The sequence below is a fragment of the Octodon degus genome, unplaced genomic scaffold, assembly GCF_000260255.1.
Source record: "Octodon degus isolate 3935 unplaced genomic scaffold, OctDeg1.0 scaffold00083, whole genome shotgun sequence".
Taxonomy (NCBI): Eukaryota; Metazoa; Chordata; class Mammalia; order Rodentia; family Octodontidae; genus Octodon; species Octodon degus.
In genome coordinates this window covers 9,158,743-9,178,783 of record NW_004524659.1, presented here as the reverse complement: position 1 = coordinate 9,178,783, position 20,041 = coordinate 9,158,743, and the positions used below count along the sequence as shown (strand labels likewise).

Genomic DNA, 20,041 nt, shown 5'->3' with positions numbered 1-20,041 from the left:
ATGGTGTTTGTAAATAGGATCTCAAGTCCGCATCTTGTACAGCAATTAACCACTAAGAAGAATATATGCAGCGTGTTATTTGTTGAAACTGTACTTCCGATTTGATTTGAAACTGTTTCATTGCTGTTTATCAATAAAATTTTGGAAAAAAAAATTTAAAAAAAATAAAGTGTCTCTCTTAATTAAAAGGTAAACGTTCAGCCAAGCATGGCATTGCATACCTGTAATCCCAACATTTGGGAGGCTGAGGCAGGATTGCTCACTTCAAGCCCAGCCTGAGCTACATAAGTGAATTTAAAGCCAGCTTGTACTACGTAGTTGAAAACCTTTCTCAAAAAAACCCTAAAAGTTCTTCATAATATAAGGAAATAAAATCATGAGATTGCTAAACTCTATGGCAACTTACTATTAATCTCTTATAGTGCTTAATTTACAAACTAAGCTTTCTCACAAGTGTATGTATGTATAGGAAAAACTGGGAGCTGGACATGGTGTTGTATGCCCTCAACCCCAGCTAATTAAGAGGCTGAGGCAGGACGATCCTAAGTTCAAGGCCAGCCCAGGCAACATGAGACCTTCTCTCAAAATAAAAAGGGGTGACAATGTAGCTCAGTGTGAAGTCATGGGTTCAGTTCCCAAAAGTGACTCTCACATACACACACACACACACACACACACACACACATGCACACACACACCCCATATATAAGATTAAGGCATATATAGGATTAATATAGATCCTATATATATTCAGGCATCCACTGGGGGCTTTGAAATGTAACCCCCAGATAAGGGGACCATTGGAACTTGTGTCATGTACTCATTCTCTACATCTCTATCACTTTAATAAAATATTAGTAACAAAAGAATATGTACATTATCAAAACCCAAAATTAACTGTTTTGTTACATTCAATTGGTTATCTTTTTTAATGAAAATATTTAGACACAAAACTGAAGTATCCTTTCACTGCCATGCTTGGGCACATTTCCTTTCCTCTTATCTTCTTGTTAGTAGTAACCACTTTTAGCAACTCATTGTGTATCCATCCAATTTATTCTTGTAGTTTTATGTAAAAAGGGTTTTCTCAAGTCTTAGTACATGGGTTGGTTAGTATTTGATTTCATTGAAAATGTATAGAGGTATCATTTACAATGTATTCATCATTTCAGTTTTCTTCTTTCCACATGACTCTTTCCTCTTTTACAGTTCATACAAATAGATTTAATCTATATGTAACTGCTAAAAAAGAGTATTTTGTAGTGTGATTGTATCACATTTGATGCATCTATTTCACAAACACTTGTATCTAATTTTTAGTTACCATAATTCATACTGGAATGAACAGACTCTCTGTAGATGTTTTAGATTTGGGGGTATATCTATTTATCAATTGATCAAAATAGATGTACGATAGACCCAAAGGTAACTGCTAAGCCAGTGTTACATAGCCGTAATCCCAGTATTTGGGAGGCTGAAGCAGAATTATCAGTTGAAACCTCACCTGGGAAATGTAATGAGACTCTGTGTCAAAAAGTGGGTTTGGAGATGTAGCATACTGCATAGGAACTGGGATCAATTCCCAGTACCAAAACCAGAAAAAGGAACTGCTGGATATTCTGTAGTTTAGTTTAGAAATTTTCTCCTGCCCTAAGAACAAAAACATGTCCTTATTAAAAAAAAAAAAAAAAAATCCCCTATAAAATTCTTATATAATTTGATTATTGCATTCTAGCCTTCAATATATTTAGAATTTATAAGAAATAAATATTTTAATGTACAATTATGGCAGAGGTCTAGTATTTTGCTATATAAAAAATCAGTTACACAGACCTTTTTTTTTGGCGATCCATAATTTTGCTACTAATCTGAGATACCACCTCCACTGATAACAAACTTCCCTTAAATTCAGGCATTTCTAGATTTAAGTCTATCCTAATTTTACCCTTTTTCCAACTACAAAATGATTTTGATGAATACAGTTTTGCAAACCTCACATGTAACAGAACAAGTAATTTTGTCTAATCTGAAAATCCTTATATGTTATAGTCTTAATGCACCTCATAGGCCTTCCAGGACCATGCTAATTATGTCCATTACTAGATCCTACCTGTCCATTACTAGATCCCAAATTTCCTTAAAGTATAGCTTTAATAATGTTTATGCCCAAATATACTTGCTTCTTTTACAGAAAAAAATAAAAATAAAAATGTTTATGGTGAGAGTTTTAGGGGTATACAATTTCATCATATTGATACTTACTAAATAGCAACTTGATTGCTGCAGGAAAATTCCCCATTCATGTCTAATGTAAAACAAAACTTGAATATTATTATGTATAAATTCTGATAAACAGTTTTCAAAATCCAAGGCATTCATGAAATTTTAATGAGTATGAATTCTCTGGTGTCTAATGTAATGTGACTTCTGGCTGAAAGCTTTCCCACATTCACTACATTGATAAGGTTTTTCACCAGTATGAATTCTCATATGTAGACCAAGAGTTGAGAACTGAGAAAAGGCTTTTCCACATTCATTACAACCATAGGGTTTCTCCCCTGTATGGCTTCTCATGTGCACAGTAAGAGATGAGCTTTGACAGAAGGCTTTCCCACATATTTTGCATTCATAAGGTTTATCACCTGTATGGATTCTCACATGTACAATGAGTGATGTGATCCGTGAAAAGGCTTTTCCACATTTATTACATTCATATGGTTTCTCTCCTGTGTGAATATTGTGATGTTTAATAAGGTATTGCTTCTGCCTAAAGATCGTTCCACATTCATTACATTTATAGGGTTTCTCACCAATATGAATTTTCTCATGCTCACTGAGATTTGATTTACCACTGAAGGCCTTCCCACACTCCTTACATGTGTAGGGCTTCTCTCCCGTGTGACTTCTTTCATGTCTAATGAGGCCTGACTTCTGAATGAAAGCTTTTCCACACCCTTTACATTCATAAGGTTTCTCTCCTGTATGGATTCGTTGATGGCTAATGAGGTTTTCCTTCTGGCTAAAGGCCTTTTCACACTCATTACATTTAAAGGGTTTCTTTCCACTATGGATATTCTGATGTTTAAGGAGGTGTTGCTTCTGACTGAAAGCTCTTCCACACTGATTACATTCAAATGGTTTCTCTCCGGTATGAATTTTCTCATGCTCACTCAGGTATGACTTGCTGCTAAAAGCTTTCCCACATTCCTTACATGCATATGGTTTGTTTCCTGTATGATTTTTCTGATGCCTGATGAGGGTTGCCATTTGAATAGAAGTCTTCCCATATTCAGAAGGTTTTTCTCCACTATATTTCTGATGAGAAAGGAAATTTCCCTTCTGGCTAAAGGTTTTTCCACTTTTATTACACTCATATGACTTCTTCCCTGTATGACTTCGCAAATGTAGAGTAAATGATGAGACCTGAGAGAATACTTTACCACTTTCTGTACATTCGTGTGATTTCTCTCCAGTATGCATTTTCTTGTGCTCTATGAAGTTTTGCTTTAGGCTAAAAGTTCCTCTACACTCCTTGCATTCATAAAGTTGCTTTCCAATATGAATTTCATTATGCTGAGTAAGATCTGATTCAGGCTGAAGACATTCCAACACTTTTGTCATGCACAGGAACTTTCTCTGAGGTTCCCCTAGTATCTACTGAGATGTGTTAAGGATGACAACTTTCCAACATTCATTTACTGAAGTCATAAGGTTTCTTTGCAATAAATTTTCAGGTATGGTAATGAAGTTGAATTTATGATAGAAGAATTTTCTTGCATTGCTTATTCTGAGATGCAGTGATTATATAAAAGGATAAAAATATAGCATTCTCTTTACATAAATGTTTTTCTTACACAATTATATAAGTATAGATTGTGTTTCAAACTCTTAAACTAATTCCTAGACATAGAAGCATACTCGTAAAATCAGTGTATGTTGCTGCAATGTCAGTCAAATGCTCAGAGGAAAAATATCCCCATTTCTTAGGTTTTCTGAGTTTTTCCTCAGTCTATATTTTCAGAGAAAGATGAGACGTAACTCACAAGTCTTTAATGTTGTCTCCTGGTCTGCTCATGAACTAGCCAAGCTTTTTCTAAAAGAGAATATGAAAAAAAAATCATCATTAGAAAGAGTTAAGTGTAAAATTTTTGCCATGTGGTATGTAGTAAGCATCCAATAAATGTGTATATTATCATCATCAACATCACTAATAACTGTAAATTTTTCCACTCATTAATAACATTTCAGAAGTATGCTACTAAAATAGATTATTCAACCCTAGTCTCTCAGGCTAAATAAAAAGCACAAATACAAATAATTTCTGCAGGTGTGTATAACTAATTTGCTTTCCTTTTGGGTACTGGGGGTTTAACCTAGATGCTTGTAAATATGTACTAGACAAACACTCTATCATTTATGGTGACTACTAACTTAATAAAATTTGTAATGTTACTTGTATTAGGATGCATAAAGATGGGAAGTATGGGTACTGCTAGTGATAATTTTTTTTTAACATTTCTAAATTATATCTTTCGTAGTACTCTCGTAATGTCTAATACCTATAAATCAAAAAATAGGTGAAATAGCTGTGTATAATATACAAATGCACAATAGCAGACAGTTAAGTGAGCTGCAGGTGGTTGTCTATATGGAGTAAGAATTGAGGATGAGGAGAGACAGAGTAAGCATAACTGCAGTCTTCTTTTAGTATCCACAGGAGATTGATTCAAGTATCCCTGCAGATAATAAAACCTGTGGATGCTCAAGTGCCTTGTAAAGAATGGCGTATTTGCATACAACCTCTGCATATCCTCCCATATACTTTAAATCATCTCTAAATTACATATAATACCTAATACTCTGATAAATGCTATTTAAATAGTTGCTGTATTGTATTGTTTAGGGATTAACAAACAGAAAACAATATGTGCATGTTTACTGAAGATGCAGTTTTTTGAGAATATTTTCAAGATTAGGTGGGTTGAATCCACTGATCTGAAACTCAAACACACTGAGTACTGACTATAAGCCTGTTGGGCTTTTAAGAGTTCCTACTCATTATACCTACAGAGTAAGCCTTTAAGACTTGGTTTTTTCACTTGAACCCATCTATAACAACTGTGCAACTAGAGACAGTGCTCTTTTATTAGTTGTGATTGAGTACCAAAAATAAATCAAAGAAAAATAGTGAACTTTTTGTTTTTTTTCAGTGCCAGGGATCAAACTCAGGACCTTGCACTTGCCAGGCAGGTGCTTAAACCACTGAGTTATGTCAACTAAACTTTTATCTAAAGTAAAACTAATATCCCTCAAATACACACTTAAGGAAACAGAAAGGCAAACCACATGGCAGAATAAGCTGATAAATCAGGATAAATTGATAAAGGACTTATATCTCTATACACATACAATTCTTCAAACTCAATAATAAAAAGGGAGCTAATCTTTTTTTGTTTTGTTCTTTTTGAGTCACAGTCTTTATAGTGCAGGCTGGCCTTCAATTCACTATCCCAGGTTGGCCTCAAACTGATGGCAATCCTCCTGCCTCACCCTCCTGAGCACTAAAATTACAGGCTCCACCATGCACAGCTACTAATCTAGTTTTTAATATAGGAAAACAACTAACACAGATATTTCACAAAATAAGATATCTAAATGGCAACTGAACATATTAAAAAGCATATTCATTTTTTGGTGGCACATGTCTATAAATCCCAGCATTCTGAAAGCCTGAGGCAGATAAATGAAATTCAACAAAAAGGCCCTATGTTTAATTTTGTGTTCGAGGCACCCCAAAATAAAAAGTTCATCCTATCTAGTATTCACAAAAACAAGACCCTATAAAAATTAAAAGGAAAAGAAAAAGATGAGGCAAAGTACAAAATATAATTCATGACATGCAATAAAAGAACTAGCCTGGGGATATAGCTCAATGGTAGACTCCTTGCTTAGCACATAAGAGGCAACAATAAAAATGATACCAGCCATACTGCTTATGCCAATAAATGCGATTAGAGTAAACATACCTATGAAAAGAATTATGATAAACATAAGCTTATATGTCAAATTCTCAGGCTCCACCCCAGACCTCTTGAATCAGAAAAATTGAGGGTAGAGTCCCAACAATCTGTACTTAACATGATTTTGATGAATACTAAGTTTAGCAACTACTGACACACCTATACCCTGCACAAGAAATATATATATTTAAAAAATGCTTTAGAAATGCTGAAAATAGATGTATGATAGAATAAAAGGGATAAGCAAGAATATATAAATTGAAGAAAACAGAAACACTTAGCCTACTGGAAGACAACGGAGGTAAAATTCTTGAAGTCACAGGGCTAGGCAAGGGTTTTCTGAACAGAATCCCAGTTGCACAGGAAGTAGTACCAAGAATCAACAAATGGGATCATACCAAATTTAAAAGCTTATACACCACAAAACAACCAACAGAATGAAAAGAAAACCTACAGAATGGGAAAATATTTTTGCCAGTTATTCCTCATGTAGAGGACCAGAGAACCAATATCTAGAATATACAATGAACTAAAAAAATAAAAACATTAGATCCCCTCAAAAAATAAAAGTCCCAATCAAAAAATAGGCAAATGAAATAGTTACTGCTCAGAAATACAAACGCCCAAAAAATACACAAAGAAATGGTCAACATCAAAGACCATTAAAGAAAGCAAATTATGGGCCAGAGATATAGTTCAGTGGCACAAGTGCCTGTTGGGCAAGAAAAAGGTCCTGAGTTGAATTCCAGGTACCAAAAAAGGGAAAACCAAAAAAAAAAAAAAAAAAAAAAAAAAAAAAAAAAAAAAAAAAAAAAAAAAAAAAAAAAATAAACCAGAAAACAAAAAAAAAGTTCCTGAGTTCAATCCCCGGTACCAAAAAAAAAAACCAAAACACAAAAACCCAGAAAACCAAAAAAGGGGAAAAAAAGAAAAGCAAATTAAAACACTGAGAGTCTGTCTTACCCCAGAAAAAATGACCATCATGAAAGTAAGTGCTAGGGGGCAGGGGACTCAGTAGATTAAGTGCTTGCCTGGCAAGTGCAAGGGCCTGAGTTCAATCCCTGGTTCCGCCAAAAAACCCCACAAAAACCATCATTCTATTTGGGCTGGGGAAATGGCTCAGTAGAATAAGCGCTTCCCTGGCAAGCACAAGGGTCTGAGTTCAATCCCTGGTTCTGCAAAAAAAAAAAAAAGAAAGAAAAAAAGTATGTGCCCAACTTACAAATGAGTTCTGTTCCAGGAGAATGTCATGATTTACTCATCAGACCCACAAAGTGAATCTTAGACACCTTTAACACAATGTACAATGTATATTGCTCTGAACTTCCTAGCAGAGACATCACTACTGCTTTTGCATTATAATCTAGATATCCTGGGCTCTTATTGAGCACATTACTACTGTTACACTGTACCATACACACAGAAGCACAATGTGATAGTGTCCAGCAGACACGAGTGACTTCCATGATCTGTTAAGATCTATGAGTGTTCCTAATACGAAGTTCTTTCCTAACTGAAAGTTTGCAACTTGAATGTTCATAAGTCAAAGACTGACTGTAGTAACAAATGTTGGTGAGGCTGCTAGGTAACAGGATCCCATCTGCATTGTTCATGAGAATGCAAATTAGTACCACCACTATGGAAATCAGTATGGAGATTCTTTAAAAAACTAAAACTAGAAATTCTATAGGACCCAGCTATTCCCTTTCTATGTACATTCTCAAAAAATTTAGATATGATATTACAGTGATGCCCATGTTTATAGCAGTACAATTCATAATAGTTATTTCAAAGCAGTCTATATGTATATCAACATATGAATGGATAAAGAAAATATGGTGTATGTACAGAATTGAGTACTACTTTACTACAAAGAATAATAAACTTAAATCATTTGTAGGAAAATACATGCACCTCAAGACCATAATGTTAAGTGAAATCTGACATATTTAAGCTTAAATATCACATGGTTTCATGTATGAAAGACCCAAATTATAAACAAAGAGCAAAATAAAAAGATAGATAATAGGAAGTATGGAGATAGCTATTTTCCAAACAGGAAGGGGATCATGAGATGGAGTGAGGGAGGTGAAGGACAGAGGATGGAAACAAGATTAAAATGTGTACCAGTAACAACTTCACACACACAAGGAAGGTGAACATTCTGGGGAGCAAACATATACTAACAAAGAAAATATTTTTAAATAGGAGGTGCAGAAATCGTAAACTGTGATAGCTAGAAGACAAAAAGAAATAAGATTAATGGGGTAAGATTTAATGCAAAAGGCGGCCAGAGAAAGAGCTTAGCACTATAGCACCTGCCTGACAAGTACAAGGTCCTGAGTTCAATATCTTATGAAAAAAAAAAAAAAAAACTGAAGTATACGACAATGAAAAAAGGTAAAATCACTTAAGGGAAAAAACGTACATACTACTTTCTCAAAGATTATAGGTCATGAAGATTTACTTCAGGGGATAACTGTGTATACTACTAGAAGCAAGTAATGGGGAATGTTGGAAGAATAGGAAAGAGGCTACAAAAATTAAGGCTGCAAATGAGGTAGAGAGGCTGACATCCAAAAAGAAGGTTAAAAGGGCAACCAGTTTGGTAGGCTCTAAGAAAACAAAGCATAGACACAAAAAGACTATCTGGAGATGTCAGCTAAAGAATTCCTTGCAACTGCCACTTCAAAAGACATGAGCTAATAAAAAAAAAAGAATTTCAAAAATTTTTTTAGTTATTCCTAATTCTGAGAATAATGGCAATGAGTCTTTATCCTACTCATACCTGTCAGATCCTCACTTACCTGGAGAACACTTTCTTTACAATTCTTCTCAATCATCCACTGCTTTTCTTGTTTGAGTTGGTGACTTTAAACTTGCAAATTGAAGAATCACACAGGACTTGGATGTGATGGTTGAGGGTCACAGTAGCACCCCAGAATTAGGCCAAGTCCTTAGATCCCCCTCACAGGTTTTGAAGGGTATGGGAAGTACAGCTCCTGGAGATGCATAAGAAAGCTGGCCTGTGAAATGCGCAATGATGGACCTCGGGTGTATGCATACATGTAAGCAAATGGGCCCATTATGCCATCTTAAAACACCACATATTTCAGATAAACAGAATGTACCTCATTTTCAGAAGTTAGGTTACACCAAGAAACTATGAGATTTAACAAAAAAAACAAAAAAGAAACTATGAGACTGAGGTATCAAGAGTTCGCCAGAACTGCAATTTCAACAGTTGCCTATGAGCAGGTAACACTTGTGGCCTTGCTCCAGATTTCTTTCTTTTTCTTTCTTTCTTTCTTTCTTTCTTTCTTTCTTTCTTTCTTTCTTTCTTTCTTTCTTTTTTTTTTTTTTCTTTTTTTGGACAGCATCTCACTATGCAGTTCCTGCTGGCCTTGAGTTCACTTTGTAGCCCAGGTTTCGAGCTCCCAATGATCCTCCTGCCTCTACTCCCAAGTGCTAGGACTACAGGGGTGAGCTACCACACCCAACTGCCTTACTCCAGAATAAAGTCAAATATTTAAGTATCATTTCCCCCCACATTTCTCTTTTTTCTTTTTGGCGGAGTCGGGGATTGAACTCAGGCCCTTGCACTTGCCAGAGAAGCACTTACTCCACTGAGCCATCTCCGTGGCCCAAAATTTTTCTTATAATTGTGAGGTCATCAGCATTCTGACAATATTCAGAAACTACTGACAATATTCAGAGCTCTCGAAAAATTGATATATAATATCTTACCTAGTTTAGATTAGGAAAAATTAAACATAACAACTGTCCTAATAACAATAGGCAATATATTAACCATCGTTAATCTTCTATTACCTTGCTTTGAAATTCTCTACCATTGTTTTTATAATTTTTTCTCTTCAAAATAAAAAACAAGTGTCCCACAATTATATATGCCCTTGCTGATTTAGCAGACATTTCATATCCTGAAGAAACCTTAGTTTTCAGTTTTTAATAGGGATAAAACAGTCAAGCTTATTCAGAAGCTTTTCTCCTACATGTAGGAGCCTTAGAACCTACGTGGGCACTGCTAAGAATTGCTGGAACAGGGACTACACAAAGGGAAAATAGATGGAGATAGACTGAAAAAAAAAGCTATCAGTATGACATTCTCAGTATGATGAATTTGAAGTTTCTGTGTAACCTCCAGTTGGAGCTCTCCATCCAGTAGGCATTAGATGTATGAATTAGGAGCTTGGGAACACGCCTTCAATAAAAATTGACATCTGGGGCTGGGGAGATAGCTTGGCAGTCTAAGTGCCTGCCTGGCAAGTGCAAGCACCCAGGTTTGGTCCCCAGTACCGCGGTGGTGCACACCTGTAATCCCAGTACTGGGAAGGCTGATAACGGAGGATCACTACAAGTCCAAGCTGCATAATGAGACCCTGTACCAAATACATAAATAAAATATTTTTTAAAATAGACATTTGTTTAGGTATTTGTGTCATATGAAGCCAAAACTGTGGACTATTGTTGCAGATGGAGGACTTGAGGGGAAAAAAAGATGACCAAGGCCAGAAATTTAGGATGCTGTCATAGGAACAAGCACAAGCCTCCCTTCTTTTAACTTTTACCTTCCCCCCCCCCCCGCCCCCATATTCAGGACAGGATCTACAGGGTCTATAGGGCCTCACTGTGTAGATCAGACTCGTAGTGATCCACCTGTTTACAGCCTCCCAAGTGCTGGGATTACAGGCAGGCTCGCCAACATGCCCAGTGTCCATTACCCTCTCAGCACATGCTGGGGGTGTGGGGGGGGGGGCATGGCAGGCGCTTTAATCTGCTGAGCTATTTGGCCAGCCTTAATTTTTACCAATTCTGTAAGGTATTAAAACTATTATTTCTGTAAGAATTTCTGTATCCTAGTACTTCAGTTTTTCATCTTACTGAAAAATATGTTTATAAGTGTGACAAATACTTCAGAAGAGAATGTCTTTGTGGCTGGAACATTGTTTCACTACATTTACAAAGGACCTTGGATATGAAGAAAAATGGTCAAATTAGGATTTAGACTCTCCTGTCCTTTGACTAAGGAGTCTTAAATAGGTTTCTTGCCTCTGCACCCAAGACTGCTGTGTGTAGTAGTGCAACTATATCTTAAAGCAATTCCTTAATTCTGAGCGTCTTAAAGCAGCTGAAACTAAAGTTCCTCCGAAGTATTAAGTCTAAGCATCCGATCATAAGCTTTTAGGAGACATTTGTTCCTTGGGTGGGGAGGGGCAGGCGGTCTGATTATTGCCTTTTTATTAATTCCATAACCGGTCTGCTTCCTACGTAAAAACCAATTTTTAAATCACTTATCCGTTTAATTCCTTAGCCTTACACCGTTTGTATTTTCCAGGAATATCTTCTTTACATTAGAAATGAGAAAACTGAGGCTTAGAGGTTACTACCGCACCAATCTATCGCCTCACAAACTTGGAACCAGTTTCCCCCTCACTGCGATCCCAGACCCCGCCACCCGCCCAGGCACCCACCCGGTCCTCCGGTCCCCTGCCCCCACGCACACAACCTCCGCGCCCTGCAATCCCCGGTGGCGGTTCCAACCCTTGGGCCTCTCTAGCTCTTCGCAGGCCCCGAGAGACTCCCTGGTCAGGTTGAGGCCACAAAAGACCCGGTCCCACGGAGCCGAAATCTTAACTCACCAGCAGACAAAGAAGAGGACGATGGCGAGCGGAGAGCCCGCGCCTGCGCACTGCATGGGTGAGCGGCACTCCCAGAGGTCTCTGCCAGCTCGGGCTCGGAACCCCGCCGAGCCCACCTACGTCTGCCGGTCCTCCGCTTTTGTGCCTGTGACTACATTTCCCACAAGTGTCCGGGGTTCAAGCGAGCTTTTCCCGGAAACTTTCCTCTGCCAAGACCTTAGAGGACTGTCTCCGCCTTCGCAGGCACGGGTGTAAATAGAGCCAATCTCAGGACTCAGATGAAGCAGGGTACCTGGGTTTGCCCCCGGGAGAGGGCAGCCGGTGCCAAGGGCCTTGGCCAAACTGGGCACGTCTGTAATCCCTGCGCTGTGGGAGGCTGAGGCAGGAAGATCGCGACTTCGAACCTAGCTGAGGCAATTTAGCGACTAAGCAAGACAGTGTGTCAAAATAAAAATTTTTTAAAGGTTGGAGATGTAGTTCCGTGCAAAGGCCCTGGATTCAATCCCCAGTACCACGCATAATGATATTAAACTTAGTTCATTGTCGCTGGGCAGACTTCATGAAAGCTCTCGGAGACTCCCAAGTGCGATTCAGAAATGGGATGATCCAAGCGCCATCCGCTCCAGCGCCCTGTACGCGGAGCTACGATCCCGGGAGGAAGGAGCCACGTCCTCCGTCCCGGCGGAGAATGGCGCAGTCGACGCATCCGCTGGCTTGAACAGTCACCCCAAGCTGCTACAAACCGCGCGATCAAGGGCCTCTGGTCTGTAAGTCTGGAGTGTGTCTTTCCAACAAGGAACTGCCCTTTCCTCTAAAGCTTTTTTCTGTCTTGTACCCCACCTTCCCTGAGCACTTTTGTGTGTCACTACCGTGGCTGGAGGCGGGGAAGGGGCGCCCTGGGCTGCACATTTTGGGGGCAGTATTTAAATAGGCTAACATATTCAGATAGGTTTGGGCAATTTGAAGGACCTCCCCTACCTGCACCGAGACACGCTGAGCTGGCCACCGTGCGTAGCGAGACCCTGTACCAAATACATAATTTTTTTTAAAATTTTTTTAAAGAAGAAAGATCTCTAAGACACAGTAAAAGTCCACTTCTTTTGAAAGCTTTAATTTCAATTCTCCTTTGATGAAGGTATCACTTCCAGAGATCTGTGCTTCTCCTCCTCCACCTTCGCCTTCTCTTCCTCCTTCTTCTTTCTGTGTCCATTTATTTGTCTAGCCCTTTCCTCCTTTTCTAAGCCCACTTTCTCTTTTTCCCAGGATTGTTGTCTCTTTTCCTCAATTTTCTTTCTGGGCCCTCCTCTCCTCTTTCCAAGATTTTCTTGTCTTTTCTCAGGCCTGTTTATTTTCTTGTGACAACTTTTTCATTTCCCAAAATTTCATCCTCCGAAGGTCCAGTTTCTTTCTTTTCCAGCATAAATTGTTGTTTCCTCCACCCCCCAGACTCTGGCTATTTGTCTCCCTCTGTTCATCCTGTTTCCTAAACTTGTTGTTTTTTTTTTTTTTTTTTTTAATTTTCTTGGATCTTTCTTTTTGGGGGCTGTTTTACAAGGCATTTTTCTTTCCTTGGCCCAAAATTTATTCTCTTGCTTTGCTAAACTCTCCTTTTTTCTGATGCTTGTTTTCTGTCTTCCTCAGATTATCCTTCTCTTCTGTAAACAGATAATCCAGGGACAATGTGCCCAATTTGCAGACCTCATAATCTTTTCCCATTTCCACTTGTCCTTTCCAGGATTGGCTTCCTCTCTTTCCAGATCACTTTCTTTTTCCAAATGATTTCCTCTTTTTTCAAATTAGTCTCCAGGGCCAGTGAGTTAGCTCAGCGAACTAAGCGCCTGCTTTGACAGGTGCAGGGACCAGAGTTCAGTCCCTGGTCCTACAGGCCAAGCTGGCCCTGCCCTCAGAGCTTGATGAGTCTGTGACAGAGTCCTAGCATGGTAGCACATGCCTGTAATCCCAGCGCTGGGGAGGCTGAAAACAGGAGGATCGCCACAAGTTTGATCTGCATAGTGAGACCCTGTACCAAATGCACAAATGAAAAAAAAAAAAAAAAGATATTATCTAATCTCAAATTAGTCTCTTTTCTTCTTTGACTGTTTTCTGCTTTCATAGTTGATTTCCTTTGCTAGAGAACAAGTATTTCTCTTTTCCAGGGCATTCTTTCTTCTGGATAGACCCATTTCTTTTTATCCTTGCTCTCTCTCTCTCTCTCTCTCTCTCTCTCTCTCTCTCTCTCTCTCTGGGTACATTGACATTTCCTAGGGCTTTGTCAGTTTTCTTCTGGTTTGTCCAGTTTCTTTACTACCTTCATAAATTTTCCCCAAGACTGAGTGATCTGAGAAAGCAACTTACTTCTTGACTTGTAGAGAAAATTCTGTCGCTTTTTTAGCCTCTTCTTCTCTCAATACTACTGACCCTTCATCCTTGACAGCCCCTTTCCCACATTTTCTGTTTTGAATGGTGGTTCTCCATCATGTAACTGTGATGAAAATGGTTTTGAGTCCTTTAAGAGGCCACAGATCTCTTTGAAGAGATGCCAGCAGGGTCATCAGTGAGCAAGCACAACTTAGGCCAGGTCTACCAGTTCTTTACCCAGATCCCTTAATATTCCTGGATGAGACCTTACTATCCTTGAGGTGACAAGGTGGCAAATGTCCTCCCACCAAGACCTACTGTCTAGCCTAAGATACATGTCCAGGACTCCCAGCTAAACTGCTCTTTTTCTTCTTTGTATCTTTTTCTGGTTCAGAAACTATTATGACTCCCCACCCCCACCCCACCAGGAATCAAACTCAGGACCTTGTACTTGCCAGGCAGGCACTTATGCCACTGAGCTATATCCCTGACTCCTTGGGTTCTTGTGTAGTCACTTCTGAATTGCTCTTTGAAGTCCTTTTCTCTTCCTACTTCTTCACTACTTCCAACAGAATACAACCTTATTGATTAAAGCATCTTCTAGAATTTCTTAACCACATTAAATAAGGAGGCTCCAGTGTCCTAAAGTATCTATTCTGCATATTGAATGGATTTCTCTCCTAGTCACCTAATTATGATCATTGAGAAAACTGAGAGACAGCCCCTTAAATAATCTTCAGTGTTTTGTGGTTCAGACCCAGTAACAAGATTGGTAACAGCCAATAGGTTCTACTACACTGTCAATACCATGTTAAGCAAAACATACATGGCCTTGGATCTTAGGAATAGAGTCCCAGGCCAGAGAAATGGCTTAGAGTGCTTGCTAGAATATGTGAAGCCAAAATCAATCAATCAAAGAAAAAGGGAAGAATCCAGTGGGGTGGGGGAAAAGAGGCAGAACCAAGGACTGAACTCAGGCCCTTATGTTTGCTAGGGAAGCGCTTACTCCACTGAGCCATCTCCTCAGCCCCTCAGCCTGAACAACTTAATGACTTAATGAGACTCTGTTGTCTCAAAAAATAAAAAGGGCTTGGGATGTAGTTTAGTGTAGTTCAGTATACTGGACTCCATCCCCAGTATACCAGGAGTTGGGGGCAGTACCTGTAAAAGAAAGGAGTACAATGCCATATGAAAATGAAAAGGAACCCAGTCATGGGAAATAACTATGCCTGTCACAGTTGGAGCAACTTTTCAGAGTGCCTGCCTACAAGAAAGGATCAGTCTTGTCACAGTCACACATTCGTGATATACTGCTTATGAGAAACACATCACAGACACGTAATAGAATGCTCACCATATGTGAAAACAAGATCCCATGACTTGCACTTTCTTCATTATTCTTATGTGTGAAAAGGGAAATGGGTACCTTTTACAACATTAGCTTTACTACTTTGGGTCTAAAATGCTGTGTGCTTCCCCAGTGGAACCTGTGTGACATTTCAATGTATTTCACAGAACAATATAACAGGTGCTATCTTCCAGTGATACAGCATGTCTGTGACATACATCCATAAATTCATACTGATCAGCCTAAGCTGGGACTTACGAGGCTTACTTTTGAAGTCCACTATGTCAGCAGATCCTTCTGCTATATCTGCTTTCTAAATAATGCTGCATGAATCAAGCTCACCAACTTTCTGTGCATCAGAATTTTTGCCCTGACCACTAAGCTGGCAAGTAAAGCATTAAATGAAATGGAAGTATTAATCCTTATTTATAATGTCCATCATGTCTGCTTTCTAATCTACAGTAGATTTGGGATTATACACTGACACCAATATCTACAACTCAGAATGTCTATCCTCCTTGTATTTCTCATTGTCAGAGCTTGAGTTTCCTACTGTCCTTTCTAATTCAGTGGTTGCAGTAGAGTTAAAAGGACCTTGGTATCCATATCTCATTCAGAAAGTTCATCCACCTAACCTTATTATACTAGTTAATTACTATTCTTTTTCTCCTTCCCAGCTGTCCTGTATGAATAATCACTCATTGAACAATAATATGGTGATTCTATATAGAACATTAATAAAGGATTAAAAATATCATTCAACCCAACCAATGTTTTTGTGCTTGATATTATGATGTCTACTCTATTTTCTATTCTTTTCCATCACATTCCCTTCCTTCCATCCTAAGAAAACTCTGATTTAGTTTATGGTAGTCATAGACCTAGCAATTCTGGCCACACAAAGTACTACTATGGTTCCCCAAGGCTGGCACAGAACTGTGGATCTCCAACCATCCTCCCCCCTGCTTGGAATTTGAAGGTTACATATGGAAGTACAGCAACTATCTTACAACTGTGTGAACATATTAAGGATGGTGTGGAGGGCTGGTGAGAAGGCTCAGTGGTCTAAAGCACCTACTTGGAACAAGCTTAGCAAAGCACAGGGACCGTGGTTCAATGCCTCAGCACCACATGCCAGCCAGCCCGCCCCCTGGTAGGCTGAGCTGGCCGCACACACACACACACACACACACACACACACAAATAAATAAATTAAATTTTTTAAAAAAAGGATGGTGTGGAAAAAGAAGATAGGTCCTCAATGGCATGTAAGACAAGATGCATCCTACTTGTTTATGTAAATCAGTTTTTTAGGAAGAAGTATTCTAGTTGTGCCTAATGTTATCATCTTAATGTAGAAGAGATTGTTTGGGGGTGGGGCAGGACCTTGCCAAAACTGTTCATATCTTGGACCAGTGAGATAGCTCAGTGGACTAAGTGCTTACTTAGGCAAGCTCAGGGGCCAGGGTTCGATCTCTGGCACCACACGCCGGCCCTGTTCCCCCAGGTGCACTGAGCAAGTGATGGAATCTGGGCATGGTGGTGCACGCCTGTAATCCCAGCACTAGGGAGGCTGAAAACAGGAGCATCGCTACAAGTCCAAGCTGTGTAGTGAGACCCTGCACACACACACACACACACACACCAAAACAAACCGCTGCCGCTGCCACCACAACTCATGAACTTGTGATGGAGTCTGCACCAGGCTCATTGTCTGGCTTCTGGCTGCTCAGGGTGCAGGGTGCCGGCAGCTCCCAAGGAGCGCATCACGTGCCAGGGGGGCCAGGGGCCGAAGCAAGATAGAGGAATTTGTGTATTTATAAAGTAGTGGTGGATTTGGAGAATGAAATTTTCACAATCGATATTAAGCCCATGTCAAGGCTTATTGTTTTTCTTTCCTCTTTTAAAAGTTGTATTATAAATTGACAAATTATAATTGCTATATATATTTATCGAGTATGAAATGATTTAGGAATGCAATTTGGAATAATTCAATAAAGCTAATTAACATAATCAAAAAACAAAACAAAACAAACCTGTTCTTGAACAAGGAAGGAATAGGTCAAAGAAAAAGAAGTAAAGAATGTAATTGACAAATGGTAGTAGTGCCTTTAATAAGAGGAGTATCACAGTAGTGATTCTTGAAGGCAGATAGGCGATAACTGAGGAATATATGAAAGGTAAGAAACTTAAGACCACTGAAGCGTAGCTCTTCAAAGCTTAGAGATGAGAGGGAGAAAGGAAAAGGGAAGACAGAAAAAAAAAAGGTTTAAAAAGGGATACATAAGGGCCAGCCAAATAGCTTTGCAGATTAAAGCACCTGCAAGCAGGCACAGGGGCCGGGGGCTCAATCCCCAGACCTGCTGTGCCAGACCCACTCCCCAGATCACATTGAGATGGCACTTGAGACTGGGCATGGTGGTGCATGCCTGTAATCCCAGCACTTGGGATGCTGTAAAGGGGAGAATCACTATGAGTCCAATCTAGTAGTGAGACCCTGAACACCTGTAGACCCTTCCCTAAAAATGTAGGTGAAAAAAAGGATACAAAATCAAAGATTTTTAACTGCAGATTTTTATTAAATTTAAAACATATAAGAATATTTCATTAGGGCCAGCCAGATAGCTCAGCGGACTAAAGCACCAGCTTAGGCAGAGCACAGCAGCAGGGTTCTAACCCTCTCATGCCATGCAGCCCTGCCCCCAGGGTGCACTGAGACAGCAAGTGAGACTGGGCATGGTGGCATGCCCCATAATCCAAGTGCTTGGGAGGCTGAAAACAGGAGAATCACTACAAGTCTGATCTATGTAGTGAGACCCTGTAGACCCTGTACTAAATTTAAAAAAAAAAAATCATTAAATTGCTACAAATTTTCCTAAATGTTTATTCTGAATTTTTGTATTTGTTGGAGACACTGGCTAGCATTAGCATGCTATTGAGGACCTACTTCATGATTCCTACACTTAGAGCTCAACAACTCTAAGCATTTCTGTTCCATCTAGCAAGAGTCAGTACCTTCAATTTCTACCATAAATAAAGTATAAGTTCTCCAAAATCCTGCTTCTGACTCTCTAAGACATTCATGAGAAGACCAAATTATTGGGCTCTGCAAAGAAATTTTTTTTTTAATGAGAAAACCAAGTATGTTTAAATGTCAAGAGGAAGAAGCCAGCAAAAAAGGGGAGAGTGAAAATATTGAAGAGACATAATAGGCAGAAGAAAAACAAATCAGATCTCATAGTCTCAAAGATTTCCCTAAAGTTCCTCTGGTAATTTAAGACTAGGAGCTCTGGCTGGGAAAATGGGACATGCCAGACACTAAGCTCATAATGTATTCCATCTAGTTAAAATGAGAGCCAGGCATTTCACTTTCATCCACTTAAATGAAAGATCCCTTCCTCTGTTTCTTTACTAAAGCACTTAGCAAAAGAAGAGGAGATGATAATGTTAAAAAGGCTTTGCAGCCAGTGTGTGTGCACATCAGTAATCCCAACACTCCCAAGGTTGAGGCAGGAGGATTATTCCAAGTGCAAGGCCAGCCTGTCTCATAATAAATACATATAAAAAGGGTTTGTAATAAAAACACAATATAAATTCAGGGTTTTTTTTTTTTGTTTGTTTGTTTGTTTTCGAAACCAGGAATTGAACTCAGGCCCTTGCGCTTGCCAGGGAAGCTCTTATTCTACTGAGCCATCTCCCCAGCCCCAAATTCAGGGTTTTCTTACTGGCAAAGGGCCTTGCTAAAATTGAGGAGGAATAAGAAATGACGTAGAAAATGTTAAAGTCAAACAGACTTTAACATTTGTAGTCCTAGCTCCTGCCACTTCACTATCTCCCCTTTTCCTTTTAGACTTCTCAGACGGCTTTTTTATTTCATCTATGGCAGATGTCTTAATGAGCTCAGGGGGGCTAAGCCACTCACTATACTTACTGGGTAATCTGTTACTAACAGTCAGTATCATAGGTTTCCCCCACTCACTTTCCATTCTCTTCTACCTCACATGCTGTCATCACCCACAGATCTTAAGCCCACCTCTAGAAGAGGCGAACTCTAGTTACAGCTTCCCAGAGCAACTGTGTCCCTGGCTCCCTCATAATGCATCAGACTCACCCCCCCACCCCCCAAACCACACACTTGTTGGGAGAGAGCACCAGTTACAAAGAACCTTGAAGGTTCCCGAGTGAGTGTGTTAATGGCTGGGAGGGCTTTGTTATCAGTGTAAGACATTACTATATTGCAGTGGGATGGTGGTGAGGTGAGGTTACAGTGACCTTTTGGGAATGTCGTATTGAGGGCTGGCCCTGTAAGACAGGACATACGGTACACAAATATTGTAGGGGGAGAGTTGGACCTTTCTTACATAAATAAATTTTATTGGATATTTATGTGTCAGGCAATGTTCTGAAGACTTGTTCATGAATTGTTTCCTAACAACGCCTTAAAGCATTGCTGGCTGCCAGAGAAAAGTTACATTTGAATTTCAAGTAATATCTGGTACACGCTTATACTAAAAAGCTATCTTTTCAGCGAAATTTAGAAGCCAACTGGACTTCCCATTTTTTTTTCTTTTCAAAGTTTTATTGATAAACATATAGCAATGAGACAGTTTCAAATCAAATCGAAAGTACAGTTTCAACAAATAATACACTGCATA

General features: G+C 39.2%; 1 protein-coding gene across 1 annotated transcript in view; it reads right to left on the bottom strand.

The window, feature by feature from the left end:
* The window catches only part of LOC101568299 (zinc finger protein 585B), a 66,496-nt gene extending 54,074 nt beyond the window's left edge, over window positions 1-12,422 (bottom strand). Inside the window, 3 exon segments of the mRNA XM_012515931.2 lie at window positions 2,394-4,093; window positions 8,828-9,046; window positions 11,681-12,422. Of these exon segments, the coding sequence (XP_012371385.2) occupies window positions 2,394-3,621 (1,228 nt within the window). The 5' untranslated portion in view covers window positions 3,622-4,093; window positions 8,828-9,046; window positions 11,681-12,422.
* Window positions 12,423-20,041: the final 7,619 nt, after the last annotated feature.